At 38.2% G+C, this 19,593-nt stretch overlaps 1 protein-coding gene across 2 annotated transcripts in view; it reads right to left on the bottom strand.

Annotated features, from left to right (window-relative positions):
- Positions 1–19,593, bottom strand: part of PRDM5 (PR/SET domain 5) — a 290,703-nt gene that overhangs the window by 53,479 nt on the left and 217,631 nt on the right. For both annotated transcript variants that reach the window (XM_010590528.3, XR_775716.3), the window contains one exon: positions 14,268–14,353. In XM_010590528.3, the coding sequence (XP_010588830.1) occupies positions 14,268–14,353 (86 nt within the window). Of the gene's footprint in view, positions 1–14,267; positions 14,354–19,593 lie in introns of those variants that run through there.

Raw genomic sequence — 19,593 nt, 5'->3', positions numbered from 1 at the left:
TGCTAGGTTAAATACTATAAGAAATGTCTCAAAATCAAACACCTATGCTCATCCAAAGACTTCACCAAAAGAATTACCTACAGACTGGGAAAAAGTTTTCAGCTATGACATTTCCAATCAGTGTCTGTCTGATCTCTAAAATCTACATGATACTGCAAAAACTCAACTACAAAAAGACAAAGAACCCAATTAAAAAATGGGCAAAGGATATAAACAGACACTTCACCAAAGAAGATATTCAGGTAGCTAACAGATACATGAGGAAATGCTCACAATCATTAGCCATTAGAGAAATGCAAATCAAACTACAATAAGATACCCTCTTACTCCAACAAGGCTGGCATTAATCCAAAAAACACAATAGCAAAAAGATGGAAGCAACCAAGGCGCGCATCAACAGATGAATGGATAAATAAATTATGGTATATTCACACAATGGAATACTATGCAACAATTAAGAACAACGATGAATCTGTGAGACATCCTGTAACATGGAAGAATCTGGAAGGCATTATGCTGAGTGAAATTAGTTGCAAAAAGACAAATATTACATGAGACCACTGTTGCAAGAACTGTAGAAGAAGTTTAAACACAGAAGAAAATATTATTTGATGGTTACCAAGGGTGGGGAGGAAGGGAGAGGGTATTCGCTAATTAGATAGTAGACAAGAACTATTTCAGATACAGGGAAAGACAACACACAATACAGGAGAGGTCAGCACAACTGGACTAAACCAAAAGCAAATAAGTTTCCTGAATACAACCGAACGCTTCAAAGACCAGAGCAGCCTTTGGGCGTTTGGGGACCATGGTTTCAGAGGACATCTAGGTCAACTGGCGTAACAAAATGTATTAAGAAAATGTTCTGCATCCCACTTTGGTGAGAGGCATCTGGGGTCCTAAATGGTAGCAAGCAGCCATCTAAGATGCATCAATTTGTCTCAACCGACCTGGACCAAAAGAGAATGAAGAACACCAAAGACTTATGGTAATGATGAGCCCAAGAGGCAGAAAGGGCCACATAAACCAGAGACTACATCAGCCTGAGACCAGAAGAACTAGATGATGCCTGGCTATCATCAATGACTGCCCTGACAGGGAACACAACAGAAAATCCCTGATGCAGCAGGAGATGGAAGCAGGTGTCGAATTCTCAGAAGAAGACCAGGCTTAATGGTCTGGCTTAGACTAGAGGGACCCTGGGGACGCTGAAGGTCACGGTCCTCAGACTCTTTGTTAGCCCAAGAAGGGAACCATTCTCAAAGTCAACTCTTCAGACAGGGATTGGACTGGACTAAAAGATAGATAATGATACTGGTGAGGAGTGAGCTTCCTGGCTCAAGTAGACACATGAGACTATGTGGGCAAATCCTGTCTGGAGGTGAGATATGATGAAAGAGGGGGACAGAAGCTGGTTGAATGCACACAGGGAATACAGGAAGGAGAGGAGGAATGTGCTGTCTCATTAGGGGGAGAGCAGCTAGGGTTACATAGCAAGATATGTGAAACTTTTTGTATGAGAGACTGACTTGATTTGTAAACTTTCACTTAAAGCACAACAAATAAATAAATTTATTTTTTTAAAAAAGTCTCTACTCAGGACATATCAGAACTTGTAATATATGTTCACATGCACCATGAAACTTCAAGAAGAAGGGACAGTATATGATTCCTCCTCCTCACACCCCCACCCCCCCAAAAAAAAATTCCCCTTTCCCTGGGCTTTGGTGCCATCTCTTTCTTCTGGTTTTCTTTCATCCTCTTTGTCTGCTCCATCTTGGTTTTTTTTTTGGAGGATTTTCTTCAGCCTCCTGAGTTCCACAGTTCTGTGTTCAGCCATTTTCTTTTCAATCCCTGTAAACTTTTGAAGTGAGTTTTCCACTCTTGTGGAAATAACTCTCCTCTCTGTTTTTCCTGACACCTTTTCTTGCCGGCCTCCTCCTCCATCAATACTGAGGTAAGTGCTCTTTCTATCCCAACCCTGAGATACTTCTATCATAGTGCTTGTCATACTGTATCTGGTTTTCTCCTCCTCCAACTCTGTAAGGACTACAGCATTTTCTTATCTGTTCCTTGTATGTGCAGGACATAAAGTAGTGGCTGACTCAAAAAATTTAGTTGGCTAATGGGACTACATGCATGCTTCTCTAAATCTCAGAGTTAAAATTAGATATGTACCAGATTAACCAAAGGAAGATTTTTAACTAAGAGTTCTCTATATATGCAGCAATAGTTTGAAGTCAATGTTAACCCATTGCTGTCGAGTCAATTCCGACTCATAGCAACCCTACAGGACAGAGTAGAACTGCCTCATAGAGTTTCCAAGGAGCACCTGGTGGATTTGAACTGCCAACCTTTTAGTTGGCAGATGTAGCTCTTAACGACTATGCCACCAGGGTCTCCTATGTCAATGTTACCCAAAAAACCAAAACCACTGTTGTCGAGTCAATTCCAATTCATAGCGACCCTACAGGACAGAGTAGAACTGCCCCCACAGAGTTTCCAAGTAGCTCCCGGCAGATTCAAACTGCCAACCTCTTGGTTAGCAGCTGTACCACTTAACCACTACGCCACCAGGTTTCCAATGTCGATGTTAAGCAAAGTTAAATAGAAAGTGTCACAGAGTTCTCTAAGGTAAAGTTTTTTTGATTATGATTTTCAAAACATTATGTATAATCAATAAGTATGTGCAATGTTCAACCCAGTGATGTGATTTTATTCCTATTGTTCAGAATAACAGGAATATTTATCAGTTAGCCAAATATTCCATAAATAATCCTTTCAGATGAAATTCTGTCTAAACATCAGATTGATCGTAAGACCAAATGATGAGCTTACAAACTTCACCAATGCCTCAGTTAAAATATGTTGACCCCAGCTGGGATAACAGTACGTGACAAATGGGGGAAAAATATGCATTAGCCTTTGTGCTACTGTACCCTATAAGGGCAGGAAAAAGTTACTGAGTTCTCCTGTCAGATCTAGAGTGTGGACGGGAGGCACAGCCTTTTGATTTTAAGCACAGAGGTTTTACTCCGTATTCTAAAGCAGTGGGAGAAAGACAGAAGACCACTGGAAAAGGCTCCACTGTTTCTCACTGAGTGGCAGGACCATGAGACCACTGACCTTGAAGGGCTTCTCAACCACCCAGATGGTAAATTCCAAACATTTTAATCAAGCATTGAAAAGGCCTTCATTATCTGTTCTCTGTTCACCCTGGAAGCCTGTTTTTTTTACATTCTTTCTATACTGCATCCATATGATCCATCCATATAAAATTACCGTTGATTCTCTTTAGTCAAGGTAGTTGTGTTCTACAAAGTCACTGTAAACTCTGAATTCCTAACTACTGAACCACTGTTCCTAGGGTAAATACAAGGTTAGATTCCTGCAAGCCTCTATATTTTCATCATGGGATCAATAAATAAACTTGTTTTATACGAGTTTCTGTTGAAAGATACCTTATTTAATATACATTTTTGATTCATTAACATTGAACTCATGGCCGACAGCACCATAACTCGTGCCTGAACGAAGCCTATCCATCACACACATTTTCTCCATAAGACACATTACTACCTCCTTGCACTTAAGAACACTAGACTGCGCTTCAGCACTATGCTTGGGGTGTGCGGGTGAGAAATCATCAAAAAAAGCATAACAATGCTAAAAACATAGCACAAAATAGACCACAGAAAGGACATGTACAGTATGAGAGCTGAAACAAGAAGGTAGAGCATAGCCTTGTCCAATTCAGGTAGGAATGTGTGTATTGGGTGACTTAACTGTCCAAGAATGACCATGAAAGCGCTGACAGTATTGATTTTGGTGTTACAAATAAATTTTAATGAGTAGGAGAATTTACAAATACAGAATCTGCAAATAATGAGAATCGACTGGATGCTGAGGAAAAGGAGGTTTAAAATATAATTCCTGTCTATGTGGTACCCAAGGCCTAATAAAGGAGAAACATATTAATAAATAATAACCATCCACTTGTTAAATTAAAAAACAGAGGTTTGTGTATTTGAAATGGCTTCAGTGAGGAATTATTAAACACGGAGGGTCCAGCCAAACTTCTAGTCATGGTCATCATGTTTGAGCAGACACCATTCACAACTGAGTTCTGGACCACCAGCCCCAAAGGCAAGGATTACACACACACTGTTTCAATACAGATATCATCCCTAATTTGAGTACTGCTAGATAACCCAGTATTAGATTCCTCAGTGATTATTTACGGAGCCCTCGTGGTGCAGTGGTTAAGAGCTCAGCTGCTAACCAAAAGGTCAGCAGTTCGAATCCACTAGCCACTCCTTGGAAACCCTATAGGGCAGTTCTGCTCTATCCTCTAGGGTTACTATGAGTTGGAATTGATTCTACAACAACAGGTTTGGTTTTCTTTTTTTTTTTTTTGGTACTTATTTAACTACCTAAAAAATAATGAAAAGAAAATATTACCAAGGTGATGAGCCTATTCATTTCAGTCATTCCAATGTCACAGTGATTATAAAACCTACTACTGAATAAAAAAAAAATGTCCGAGCCCTGGTGGCACAGCGGTTAAGCATTAAGCTGCTAACCAAAAGGCCGGCAGTTTGAATCCACCAGCTGCTCCTTAGAAACCCTACTGGGCAGTTCTACTCTGTCGTAAATGGTCACTATGAGTCAGAATGACTCGACGGCAATGGGTTTGGGTTTTGTTAGGTAACAACAATAATAATAATAATAACAACAACAAGTATATAGCTCATTTATACAAATTTTAGTGATACATAAGCAAATCTGCCATTAGACTTCAGATCTGTGGAATAAAAAGTATATAAATATCACAAGAGCCTTAAAGTTGACATGTTCCTAGTCTCTCGTAAATATTTCTCAAAACAATATGTTTTCTAAACAATGGTTAGTATTATCTTTTTAAAAAACTGAATTTTAAGAATTACATTTTTCCAGTAATAAAATACAGCTCCCATTGCTGAATAGTGATACCATGATTCAACAGCTCACGTCTGTACAGTTATGTTTTTTAAGTTCTCATTTTAACACCTGCCAGAAATGTCATCCAATTTAAAATACAGAAGCATATTATGCAATTAAAATTGTATTTATTCATTCAGCATCATGCGATATTTAGTACTTGTTCTGGTTATCTATTGCTGCATAATTCTTGTTAAAACAACAACAAAAAATTGTTGTTAGGTGCCATCAAGTCAGTTCTGACTCATAGCCACCCTATGTACAACAGAACGAAACACTCCCCATTCCTGTGCCATCCTAACAATCATTGTTATGCTTGAGCCCACTGTTGCAGTCACTGTGTCAGTCCATCTCATTGAGGGTCTTCCTCTTTTTTGCTGACCCTTTACTTTACCAAGCATGATGTACTTTACCAGGGACTGGTGCCTCCTGATAACAAATGTCCAAAGTGTGTGAGACAAAGTCTCACTATCCTTGCTTCTAATGAGCATCCTGGCTGTACTTTTCCAGGACAGATTAAGCACCGGACCCCCACCCAAATGCAGTGGCCTAAAACAATAACTTATTATTTCTCGTGGTTTTGTGGATTGACTGGGCTCAGCAATAGTTCTCACTTGGGGGTCTCTCTTGCAGTTGCAGTCAGATATTGGCTTCAGCTGAATTCATCTCAAGACTCAACTAAGCTAGATGTCCAAAATGGCTCCTTCACACTGCTGGCAGTTCATGTTGGCTGCTAACTGGACTGCCTATCTGTGGTCTCTTCATGTGGTTTGCGATCCTTGCAACATGGCGGCTGGCTGGATTCAGAGAGACACAGGTGAAAACTGCAAGGCTAATTATAACCTAGTCTCAGAAGTTCTAGAATATCACTTCTGCTGCATTCTACTAGTCAAGTAAGTCATTACAGCCAGTTCATTTTCTAGGGGAGAATTAGATTCTACCTGTTGATATAAAAAAGCAGTATGTGCACATAAAAACCAAACTCGCTGCCATCAAGTAGATTCTGACTCATAGTGACTCTATAGGATAGAGCAGAACTGCCTCATAGGGTTTCCAAGGCTGTAAATCTTTACAGAAGCAGACTGCCACATCTTCTCCCAGAGTGGCTGGTAGGTTCGAACTGCCAACCTTTTGGTTAGCAGCCAAGTGCTTTAACCACTGTGCCACCAGGGCTCCTTATGTGTACATAGAGAGGGAAGAAATTGATGGCTATCGTCTTGGAGATTATCTACCACATCATTATTCCAACTAATGCATCTTATGCTTTAGATGGGTAAGATTAACTTTTTAAAAGTCAAGTTTGGCACAAGCATATTGAAACAGAACTTAAATACCATTTTAAAAACTCGGCAGAAAAATCACATGTGGTGCCTGGGTCCAGTTCAAGCCCTCACATCTATGCACTCTATTCCTGTAACTCTCAATGTAGTTAGGGAAACAGAATCTAGCTGTACAAAAGACTTTTGTGTATTTTGTATGGGTTAATTTACCTACCCAATAAATCTGACAAGAGGATTAAATCCATTTTAAATTGTCACCTCTTACTCTCAAATCCTATAAAAATCAGGGAGCAAATCATCACATTCTAGAATGCCTGGATCAGAAATCCTTGATTTTAGGAGCGTCATTTGGCATGCCAAAAATGTACTCCTAACCAGGGAACTTAAAACTTCCTTTGCTGGTGATTTTAAGAGAGCTGACTAGCTTATGAGCACAGTTAGACAAGGAATAAGGATACATGGAGATTTGCCAAGTGGGATGAGGACTATCAAAAACTTTTTTCAAAAAGGAGAAAAAAGGAAAAAGGGAAATATGATGCTGTCAGTTCTTCAAAAGGAAGCTATTTTTCAAATGGTCTGATTTTCACTTTTACAAAGGAAAAGCAGATTACTGTGATAGAATAGGAAAGCTCAATTTCACGTAGGTTTATTTTCTGAGCCAAACAGAATGCAACAATATTTTTAAAACCATTTATCTTAAAAACTATTCATTTGCATAGCATGAAAATTTTCCCAAGTATGTGGGCTCTAAAACAATACAAATTTACTAACTCCAAAACCTAATTAAAGTTGTTTTCAAAGAGTGGCAATGAGCCATGTCCTCTTGGCCCCAAAGCACAAAAGCTGATGAAGTTAGAAAAAAACAGAAATTTAAAAAATTTTCCAAGGTCATAATAAACTTTTAAAAATGTACTAAATTTGTTCTAAACTTCTTTGCCTTCCTTATCTAGATATAAAACGCAGAGATAGTTTACCATGTTCCATAAGTACTTAACCTTCACAAGAGTGAACCCAGTACCTCCTCCTTCCTCTCCCTCACTTCCTCTCTCTCTAAATCTACTAGTTCTACTCTTCCAGTCTCTACCTGGAACATCACCATACCCCGAAGTGCCCCTTCTAGGCATCCCATATTCCTTTGCGACTCCTCCCTATTCTTCACCACCTACATAAAGTAGACGTCCAAGTCTTATCAGTTCTACCACAGAAGGGTCTCTCGTATGCTCCCTCCTCTCAAATCCCAATGCCACCTGGGTTCTCATCCTAGTTCTCCTGGCCCCATCACACCTCCTAAATGGGTCTCCATGCCCCCAGTATTGATTGCCTCCTTCAATTCATCCTCAAGGATTACTTCAGAGCAACCTTTCTAGGAGATAAAGCTAATCATGTCACTTCCCTACTCAAAACAAAAAACAAAACATGTTTTCAGGATTGGTACCAACTTCTCAGTCCCAGGCTGTCTCAACTGCACTCACATTCAACATGCATCCTCAGGTTCAGAGACAGCAGACCGGTTATGCTAACTGCATCTGTAGGTACTTCTCTGGGTTTGTTCATGCAGTCATGTCTGTCTTCTCCATTCCTTGTCTATCTTGAAAAATCTTATATATTCTTCAAAGTTTAACTCAAATACCACCCTCTCTCTAGCAGTTCCTGGAATCAACTCACCTACCTCCTACCTAATTCAACAGAATCACCTCCATTTCTATCTGTCGCCTAAGTTTCTTTCTGCAAGCCTCATAAGGTGTTCACGAGAATTGTAAGCTGACTCTTGCCATTAAAGAACACTTTCTGTCCAGCCAAGGCTGCAGATATCCTATACAATGCCCCTACAGCAAAGGAAATTCCTCTTGTCTCTTTTTCCTGCTCCTCCATGCCCGCTCATACAGACTTAACTGAGTTCTTTTTCCTTCAACATCACGTTTACATTGTCACCCACATGCTCCATTAGCTTGGTGATTTAGTCAGATTTTTTTTTTTTAATAGCTTTCCAGTTGCTATATCAGTGTACCACCCAAAGTATGCGGATAGACCCAGCAATGCCTGATGGCTAAGAACTCTGAGATCCTACACCCCAGCCTCTGCTTAGGGACCCAGGATCTCACTGCATGATGCTGAGAGAAAGTGTAAAGTGCGCAGTTCTATTAAACCCACCAGAATCTGAGCTACCTGAGGACCAGGACAGGAAGGTCCCATGAAAGAAAACTTAAAAATGCAAAACAACATAAAAGACTTGCTCTTAATTTTAATCATGAACAATTCCATTTTAATATCAGTAAGAACTAATCTAATCATTTCAACATACAAGGCTGGAAAGAGATCTGTGACCACGGAGCTCTGAAATTCGTACGAGTTAATTGGATTTTTTAGTGATGTTCAAAGAGCAATGTTTCCAAAATAGTTCTCTACTTGGTTCAGGTGCCTTCCATGTTGAAAATCAAAAATGATTAATTAAGACATGAAACTGTCTGTGGCAAATGGTTACCAAAAAAAGTTTTTTAAAAAACGGATATTTATGAACATGTACCCCAGCTCCCTGACACAGTGTTTTGGCTCAATGAGACTAAGACAATAAAAACGTAAGACGCATAATTTCCAAGATGATATGAAAATGAACTGAAGACATTGTTCATAAAAGGTTATGCAATTGACATTTTTCTACCTTGGATACAGTTTGGATTGCTCAATAAGACCTTTCCAGACAAAAGACAACTGGGAAAAGGAGGGAAGCATATGGTAGAATAACTGGAGCATTCCCAAGGCTAAAAGTCCTGGGAAAATTCATGTTTCCTCTCGAGGTTGTTTTAAAATCTTGGCTTGAAGCCATAGGGTCAATATTAAGAAAAACTCCCTAAAAGAGATTCTGCTCCCTATCCCCCAGCCCCTCAAAAGCTGTTCCCTCCATCACCCATGCAAAGAAAAAAGCATATGAATGGAAAGGGGAGAAAATAGACACAGAGACTGACAAGAAATGGGTCATAATGCCAATGCACTGAAAGGGAAGCTTGCTGAGTCTTGTCCCAAGGCAAACCGAAGGTGAGACCAAAGTGTCTGACCTCTCTGCTCCCTGGGAAAGAGAGCCCCTTTGTAGAAATAATAACAGACATGCCTAAGTGTGGGAGCACATGGGTCCTCTTAACAGGGGTGTTTCCTTGACTGAATGGGGGTACTAACTGGACATAGTATTTAAGAATTTCTGCTTTTATCACATCCCAAACAAAATGACAGTAGAGCTGTTAAGTGGTACCCCAACAAACCCTAGAAAGTTAAGAATAAATTACTTATCTTAGGATGTAGAAAGACATAAAAGAACACCACTCTCACTCAAACCATGAGAAAAAGCTGGATAACCTACTGTCATGTTTTTGAGCCCACCAGACAGCTGAAGTCACAAGGTAACTGGGTACACTGAATGGCAAAGAGACAGAACACGAGAATGGTTTCACTTCTGTCAGAGCAGAAGAGGAAAATGCAGAAGCCATCACAGTGGGCAGGAAGAAAACAAGTGAAACTTTAACGAATTCTTAAAGGTCCAGTGTGGGCTAGAGTGACAGTTTAGATCAAAATTCTGAGAAGTCAGAGACAGAGGTACTGCTGCTGGGATATGAACAGAAATATTAAGAAAGCCCTTACCCCAAGGCTCAAGAACACAGTGTCTGCCTAACACTGATGCTAGAGCAGGAGAACTAAGAAAGCCGTCTTCCCCCACTCAAGCCTTGTACTGAGCTAACAAGAAACAGCAGACTACCACGGGTAGAGGGGCAAAAGCAAAGGGAGAGACCCCTCTCTTGCACAGCTGAGCAGGGTCTGGTAAAACCCAGTGGTAGAGCAGAATGACTGAGAGAACCCTCCAGCCCTCCAAACTTTACACCAAGAACAGCTCACTACTGGAATGACATGAAGCCTATGACGCCCTGAGTGTAACTTAATGACAACAAAACTCAAATCTAGCCCAATAATCAACCCTCACATTAACGTTCTGGCAGAAGAGTTGTTCTTATTTCAAGAATAACTAATTTACATCAGTGTCTACTATTCTTTTATACACAATAACAAGGATGTAATAAAAATTATGTGACATATTTAAAAACAAGAAAAACTGACCCTTTATGAAGAGGTGAACGAGTCAAGAGAACTAAACTCAAAGATGTCCCAGACGGTGGAACTATCAGACAGGAAATTTAACATAATTATGATTAATATATCAAAGAATAGTGAAAAGTATGGACAACTGAGCAACTTCAGGATAATCAAAGGGCCATTTCAGCAATTATGAGAAACTATATTTAAAAAAAAGTCAAATGGAAATGGCAGAAATAAAAATCATGCTATTAAAGGTGAAGGACTCATCCCATAGTCTTATCAACAGCCTGGGCACAACAAAGGAGAGAATCAGTGAAATTGAAAATATGTCAATAGAATTAAAATCATAAAGACTCAATGGCTAAAAAACAAAACAAAGCTAAATCAGAACGGAGCAACCGAGAGATATGTTATAATATCAGTCTAACATATGCAATGTTGTTGTTAGCCGCCCTCAAGTTGGCCCTGACCCATGGCAACCCCATGCACAAAAGAAAAAACACTGCCTGGTCCTGTGCCATCCCTACAATTAGCTGTGGATCAGACCATTGCAATCCATAAGGTTTACATTGGCTGATTTTTGGAAGTAGACAGCCGGGCCTTTCTACCTAGTCCATCTTAGTCTGTAAGCTCCACTGAAACATGCTCAGCAACACAACAACATGCTCGCCTCCACCCAGCAGACAGTGGTGGCTGCACGTGAGGGGCACTTGCAAGGAATTGAACCTGATCTCCCACATGGGAGGTGAGAATTTCACCATAGAATCATCAATGCCCCCGACATATGTGATAGGCATCCCCTAGGAGGAGAGAAAGAAAAGGGTTGAAGAAATATTTAAAAAAAAAAACAAAGAATTTTCAAAAAATTAACAACAAATCCGGAGGTACAAAGATAACGTGTCATTTTGCGTAGTCTCACCAAAATTCCCTAATGCTGTAACTTGCTGAATTGTATAGTTTATTTTTTAAACACAATTAAAAAATTTTGAGATAAGCCAAAAATGTCTGAGAATTAGAGGTAACGAAATGGTAAATATGAATACGGAAACTGAAATGTATCATAGTACAGATATAGTGGCATCTTTTTTGAATTGAGTCTTACAAATCCCAATAATATGGGGAAAATAAGAAATGCAGACATTGTTCCTTTAGAGCTTTTTTTTTTATTTTAACAGTCTTAAAAGTCTGTTTTGGTTCTTGACATTTATTCGATTACGTTAGCTGATAACCCTAATTAGTTTTTTGGAAACTAGACTAATATACAAAGAATACCTGCATTTATCCAATTTATCTGATGGTTAGGAAACAGGATTTCAAAACTAAAACCGCCTGCGATAAACGATAAATAACATATAAAAAAGAAAAATCAGAGTTTGAGACAAGACCTAAAATGCTTGCATTTATTTATACACTGCTCCTTCGCCAGCACTAGATTCATTGAATGGAATCTGTCTAAAATACTAGGTGCAACTATTTCTATGCATTCTTTGGTGTTGCCTCAGTCAGAAGCTGGGATTTGGTTTTCTTTTTGTGCAGTTAGTGCTGGAGAGGTGCCGACAAGGTATCATCTGCACCTGCGTACTTTGGATGTTGTTTCAAGTTGCTTGAGTCAAGGTTCAAATATTCAAAAGAACATGATATCTTTTGATTTGGAGGCATTATTGTAATTTAAAGGAAACCTTGTGGTGCAGTGGTTAAGCACTCGGCTGCTAACCGAAAGGCTGGTATTCAAACCCACCAACGGCTCCTTGGGAGAAAAGACTTGGCGATCTGTTCCGACAGAGATTACAGCCTAGGAAATCCTATGGGGCGGTTCTACTCTGTCCTATACGTTCAATATGAGGCAGAATCCACACAACAACTGTAACTTGGTATGAAAATATACAAAAAGATTGAGTCAGTGTAATGAAGAAATATTTACTTAAATAAAAAGCAGAAAAGTATAGTAGGTAAGGGGATGGTCTCTGCATCTAGTCTGCCTGGGTTCAAAACTCAGCTCTGCCACTACTTGCTTGAGCCTCAGTTTTCTCATTTGTCAAAAGAGGATCATAATAATAACTGCCTCACAGGCTGGTTGCAAAGCTTAAATATGAAGGGAGTAGTAGAATAGTACATGGCATATAATTAGTAGTCTTTGATTCATTTATATTTAATAGTCTGTATTATTCTCAGTAATAAACTGTATATGAAAACAAAGTAAAAGTCAAATTAGTTGAATTGGAAATATCACATTTTCTTGAGACAAAAATGTATTTTTTTTTCCTTGTATTGTGTTAAACAGACTCTTCTGTGCTATAATCATATCTATCTTTAGCAATCATATGAAAAAATACATTACACACCCATCAGGTCTAGATTTTGGTTAACATTACTGGCGTCCATTAAGAAAAATCAGGGCTCCAGTGCCTGTATGTTGGTATCTTTTAGACATATTACTGACACACTCTGTCAACTAAACACATACAATTTCCCAAACTAAATTTAAATTAATTTAAATTTTTTTGGTAATGCTCATTATGAGATAAACATTTTGCATATTCTAAATTTGAGTTACATGACTAATAACAGCAATGTCTGTCTAATCCTTTACAGTTTATGAAGTAATTTTATATTGAGTATATACTCCAATTCCTAATATTTGTGTAATATGAGTATGTTATAAACCTGAACAAGAAACGTGCTATGCGTTTGCTTTAATGAGTGGAAAACCTGTCGCTCTCCTCCACTACAAGGACAAGAGTATTTATTTATGTCCCACAGAGCTGAAGTGAAAGACTAGAATATTATTATAAGGGAAAAATACTATTATTAGTATGTGTTTTCTCTGAAGTTTTTATTTTACAGCTAAGGTAAAAAGTAAAATCCAAGAGAGGCCTAAATTAAAAATTGCTCTTAAAGGGATTAGCCACGTCTCCTAAAATTTTAAAAAGTATATAATTGATGTATGCCGTTTTAATGCAAATAACATGTGCCTTTTACATTTGTTTGCCAACTGTACCCCACCCCCAACAAGGTATTTTCATAAGCGTGCTATGCTACTTTTTTCATAGCAACATGTAAAAAAAAATATTGGCATAGCGGCACTTACGAAAATACCTTGAGGCGGGAGGGCACAGCTGGCAAACAAACATAGAAGATGATCATTATCTGCGTTAAAAAGGCAAACCATAAGCACTTAAAAAAGCCAAACTGAAAAGCTGTGTGAAAGATAATGCAGCAAAAAGATATATAGAGTAAAATAAAAAATAGTCATTAGTATAATGCAAAATTCAAAGTGGGAGGTTCATATAAAGTAAGTGCCTAATTGTGCCCTAAACTGAATAGCGTGCTAAGAAATGCATTTGGATGGAAGGTGAGCTCCTCACATTTTTAAACAGCATATGAGGCAGATGCTTAAATTGGAAAAGCCATACATAAGACTGACAGCAGAGGAACAAAGGGTGTGTTCACAAAAGAACCAAACACAGGACTAGGCATGTCCTAAGCACTGAGCTACACTTGTCTGCCACCTCTCTGTAATTTAAATTATTTGTAATGTCTTTCTTGAAAATATACTTGTGCATATGTATTGCTCAATGGCATAATGCCGACAGATTCACCTTTATTCAAGGATGTTCCTATTACTGGAGAACGTTCTGCAAAGCAACATCTTTATATTTTCTAGTATTAACTGTTAAGATCTAGTTATCTGGCAGTTTATCACTTATAACTCCTGAAAATTGATTCACAATTCAAAGACCGTGCACTCAATTTGAGTTTGTTTTTTTTTCATTATTTTATCTTTAAAAAAAACCCTCAAGTGTCCATTACAAATATCAACACATAATTTTGAATGAATCACATTTATTTTTGCATGTAAAGCCTAATATATTTTTCAAATACATGTGGTTTTTATGATCCGTACTAATGAAAAGATAATAATCTCACCCTGGTGTGTGTGCGAATGTGCATCTTCAGTCCATCATTTTTACTGAATCCTTTTTCGCAGTAAGGACATTGATAGGGACGCTCACCTACAAACAAAGAAAGCCTCTGTGTCAGAAGAACATAAAGTAGCAAAGTAGCAAAGCAAGTACTGTGCCATCATCCTCACACACTCAGATCGTGCTGACCCACGTGGCTGCTACCCACAATGCCTATGCACTACTGTCAAGAAGATGCTCCAGGGCACAGCTGAGATACCAACAAGGGGCAGTGAAGGAGGGAACGACTGCAGCCTTCCTCCCTGTCCAGAGGGAGCTGAGCCCAGAGCACTTTCAATACTAGGAAATAAACAACACTCACCAACGGGTTTCCTGTATATTCCTTTTTAACACTTGAGCCCAAGTTAAATTTCCTAGTTTTAAGAATTTGTTTAAAATGTTTTATATTTATCAGTTTATTCTGTCACTGTATTCTCATTTTGTTGTCGTTGTTATTAGTTGCTGTTAAGTCAGCTCTGACTCAAGGTGACCCCAAGCACAAGAGAACAAAACGTTGCCTGGTTGTGTGTCATCCACATGATACGATGATCGCTGGAATGGTCAAGTCCATTGCTGCGCCTTCCAACCTAGGGGGCTCATCTTCCAGCACCATATTGGACAGTATTCTGTTGTGATCCATAGGGTTTTTATTGGTTATTTTTTTTTAAAGTAGATCACTAGATTTTTCTTCCTAGTCTGTCTTAGTCTGGAAGCTCTGCTGAAATCTATCCACCATGGGTGATCCTGATGGTATTTGAAATACAGGATCATAGCAACACGTGAGTCACCACAGTACAACAAACTGATAGACAGCTGGTGGCACTCTAAATGTTATTGCTGTTGCTATGTGCTGTCAAGTCAATTCCAACTCATAACAACCCTATAATTTAACTGGTTTATTGATTTTTTTTTTTTTTTTTTAAGATTTCACATAAGGTTTCAGATAGGCCAATGCATTCCAAAACGATTTCATAAAATTGGTGCATTTTAAACAGAATCACTGGTAGTTTAAATAATAACTGATCCATACTTTCTCATACAGCTGGATGTCTCTCACCTAGAGGTTAAGAGTTTAGAAAATAGCCATCTTTTTTAAAACAAGAGAGCTACTCATACATGCATCACATTTTTAAAAAAATTCTACTGTGAATCACAAAAACGTGACAAAATTTACTCTTCAAGTGGAATCTGAAGGTGTCCTCAAGTCAAAGCCTAATCACTTAGAATAGACCAAAAAAAAAAAAAAAAAACAAACCCATTGCTGTTGAGTCAATTCTGACTCATAGTGACCCTATAGGACAGAGTAGACCTGCCCCATAATGTTTCCAGGGAGCAGCTGGTGGATTCAAACTGCTAACCTTTTGTTAGCACCTGTAGTTCTTAACCACTGTGGCACCAGGGCTCCTTGGAATGGACAGGAACTCAAAACTACAAATTCATTTCTTGTTCCATTTATCAATGTACTTACACAGCAGGATGCTGACCTTGATTGCGAACAAGGATGATTACGATAAAATATTTTTCTTCAGCAAATGTAAAACTTCCAGCTGTCTTTGATTCCCTTCAGAGCCCTGCCTTTTGACGAGCGGTGTATGCTCTTCCTCTTCCCTCTCGAGTCCAGTTGAATCTTACTCTAGTTTCCTCTGGGTATCACTCTGGTTATTCCAGTGAATTTTCTTCTCAGGTCAACGATGACCTCCTTTTCGCTCCATCTGATGATCACCTCATCGCCACCTTCCCTGGCCTCTCCCCAGCCCCTAACACTGCTTCCCAAAAAAGACCAAGGCCTCCAGTAATACACGGGACCTTGTACTGCTCAGCTGAATTCTGGGTTCACCAGTGACGTCGTGTGGAAGTGGCTGCAGCAGAGTCCTCAGCAGGATGACGTCTTCTCAGCTTGAAGAGTAGGACCCTGGACTCTACTTTTGGACCGAGCAGTGTTAATAGTGGCAAAATCTAAAATGGGGGTAAAAACAACTAAAAGTAATAATGATGGCACAAAAATAGGTCCCTGTAATTACAAAAAAATAAATAAATAATATTTTTTTAAATTTTTGTAATAACATTATTCAGACTCAGTAATTTCTTCTTTTTTTTCTTTTGTGAAGAAAAATCAATCTTCAGACTAGGTAAGCTGACACTGATTTTCTAAGCTTATCATAGTCTTGACCCTCAGAAGACATTGCTTTTCATATTTATAGTTAGGATAAAGGCTTAGAGCCCAATTATTTGACTATTTATGAAATTGTAATCTTATTTTAACCCTAAATTGGTAAAATGCGTTTAATCTTAATTCCAAGTCTCTTTGTGGAGCCCTAGTCTCTAGATATCCACTTGCCCACCAAGCACCTTCATTTGGATGTTTCACAGATAACTCGAATTCAGGATGCATTATTCTGGGTCCATGATCTTCATCCTTTGCCCCTGTGTATCCCATATATCAGGTTCTGATCAGTTGTACCACATTCATCCAGTTATTAAACCAGAAACTTCAGAGCCATCCCAGGTCTTCTCAGAATTCTTCTCCTTGATGATGATGATGACGAACGTAAGAACGACAGTAGTAGTAACAGCAGCAGCAGCAGCAGTAGGTGTAGTAGCGGGAACTATCATTTATTGAATTCTTAATCATTTTACCTTTCATCATGCACAAAGAAAACTGATGGGAGGGAAATAGAGCAAAGTGTGAATGGTGCTAACTCCTATATCATAAAATTACAAATGATTTTTATTTTCTTCCTCACAAAGTATCAAAAGCAAGGCAATTTCTTAAATTTTAAAAGCACATGTGTTCTACATTCGTAATAAATGATAAGGGACGCTAAAATATTATCTTCTTACTTACATGTTGACAATCGAATCAATCAACAAATGAAATCTAGATTATGGAGAAAGTAAAAAAAAAAAACACCAAACCCGTTGCCGTCGAGTCAATTCTGACTGATAGCAACCCCACAGGACAGAGCAGAACTGCCCCATAGGATTGCCAAGGAGCACCTGGTGAATTCAAACTGCCGACATTTTGGTTGGCAGTCATAGCTGTTAACCACTACACCCCCCCAGTTTCCAATTATGGAGAAGGCATGATAAAAATATAGTAAATTATTTACCCTTAAAAAAAGTTAACAGAATTTTTCTAGCAAGCATAAGATACTTTAATATTCACAGCTATTCTCTTTGTATCACATTTCTTTATGTGTGGTCTTGCTCCCAAAATAACAATAGAATAATCACCAAACAAAATCGAAGACTTATAGCCATCAGGTAATTATATGTTGATTAAGACTAATATAAGAGGTTAGTATTTTCTTTCATAATAGCTAAAATTTGTTAAGCAAAGAGATATAATTAAAGAATACTAAGATATCTTAGACAGGAGAGCATAACAAATTCATTCCATATTTTACCTAGTGTCATAATGCAAAAATTTCACCTATTAGATGTGAAAAGGTTAACTTCTTTTGAAACTATAGCCTTTCCTCCTTTTTTTTTTTTTTTTGTATAATCTGTCTTCTTATCTTCTTTCTAGCTGTAACTCTGGAAAAATTATTCACCCTCACCGAACCTCCGAAAAATGGAATAAAATATGCCTATCTTTTATAGACACAGTGACCATATATTCGGGTTTGCCTAAGGCAGTCTGTTTATGCCAGTTACCCCAGAACAATTAACAGCACCCTTTCACTTGAGCCCTGATGGCACAGTGGTTAATAGCTCAGGCTGCCAACCAAAAAGTTGGCAGTTCAAATCCACCAGCCAATCCTTGGAAACCCTATGGGGCAGCTCTACTCTGTCCTATTGGGTCGCTATGAGTTAGAATTGACTCGATAGCAATAGGTTCATTTTAAAAAGTGTCCCAATTGGGACAATAAAAATACATGGTCACTCTACTCATAATAATGACAATTATTGTTATTATCACTGATGTCCATCTGCTGCCCATGAAGCCTACCTAGACTGCTCAGAAGAGAAATTGCTACCTCTGGAAGAAAAAGAATTGGTATTTCTACCTATCCCCACTCTAACCCTGAGACCCAGTGGCTAATGGGTTGATACGTTTAGAAAATTTGAATAAGTTCAACTTTACTGTTTTATTCTACAATCCCAGAATATAACTGCAGTTTTAAAGAACATCACTAGGTAAATGGCTTTGACTGATGGAATTTATTTGACAAGTAGAATGTGCAGTTTGCAAATCAGACTAGACACTCTACATTAAACTGCTACGCTCTCTACCCTTTTGGTTGAAGCTTGTTCAGGGCAACCCTGACTTTCTTAGAGTTCAAAAACAAAGCCATCTGCTGTCCCACATGATCTGAAGCTGACAGTTACCTATTCAAATAACATGCTAATAACTATCAATGTCGTTTTCTTAAATTGAATATTAAAGAAGACAAGTTATTCTTCTTAGGTTATTTTCAGATTATACATATAATCCTTTCTTCATTAGTTCAAATTATTATGAAGAATATCTTTCTAGAAATTTTTTTTGTCAACATATAAAATTATCCTTGTATATATAATAACCCAGAAAACCCAGTGCCATCAAGTCAATTCTGACTCATAGCGACCCTACAGGACAGAGTAGAACTGCCCCATAGAGTTTCCAAGGAGCGCCTAGTGGACTAATCTTTAATTTGAATTAACTCTAGCAACACAGAACTTTTTTCTTAGTACATAGGCTCTGATGTACAATATGGTTCAAGTCCTAATAACTACTAATTTTTGATATCTCAGGTATATTTAGCCACTGTTTTTTGTTTTTTGCTTAGGCTGTTCACAGTGTTCAAATTCTGACTAGCATGAAAATTAGTTAATCTTAAATTTAGCTTTAAAAATGTGGCTAAATACCAATCTATACGGGAATAACAATAACAACAATAGGAAAAACATATAGAGCCTCCAATTAGACTGTTCAGATCGCTTTACATGTATTAGCAATCTTATTTCTTGTAACAGCATTATGATGTAGGTATTAGTATTCCTAGACTACAAATGAAGAAACTTAAGACACAGAAAGAATAAGCAATTTACTCAAGATGACATAGCTATTAAACAGTGGAATCGGAATTCGAACCCAATATTAACCTCTATGCCATCACATAAACTAATAACATGGCTAGTATTTTCTGTAAAATGGATTAGACTTTTTAAAGTTATTTAAAAAAAATCTTCTCCTAACAGTCAGCCTTAACTAGATCCTTCGGCTGGTCGATTCAAGCATTCTTTTAGTTACCAGCTCATCAGGAGAAAAGGGAGGGGCAGGCTAAAAATGTGTGCTGTGTCTGAAA

The sequence above is a fragment of the Loxodonta africana genome, chromosome 5 (assembly GCF_030014295.1).
Source record: "Loxodonta africana isolate mLoxAfr1 chromosome 5, mLoxAfr1.hap2, whole genome shotgun sequence".
Classification (NCBI taxonomy): domain Eukaryota; kingdom Metazoa; phylum Chordata; class Mammalia; order Proboscidea; family Elephantidae; genus Loxodonta; species Loxodonta africana.
Note: the sequence above shows the minus strand (reverse complement) of the source record. Positions and strands in the feature narration are given on the sequence as shown.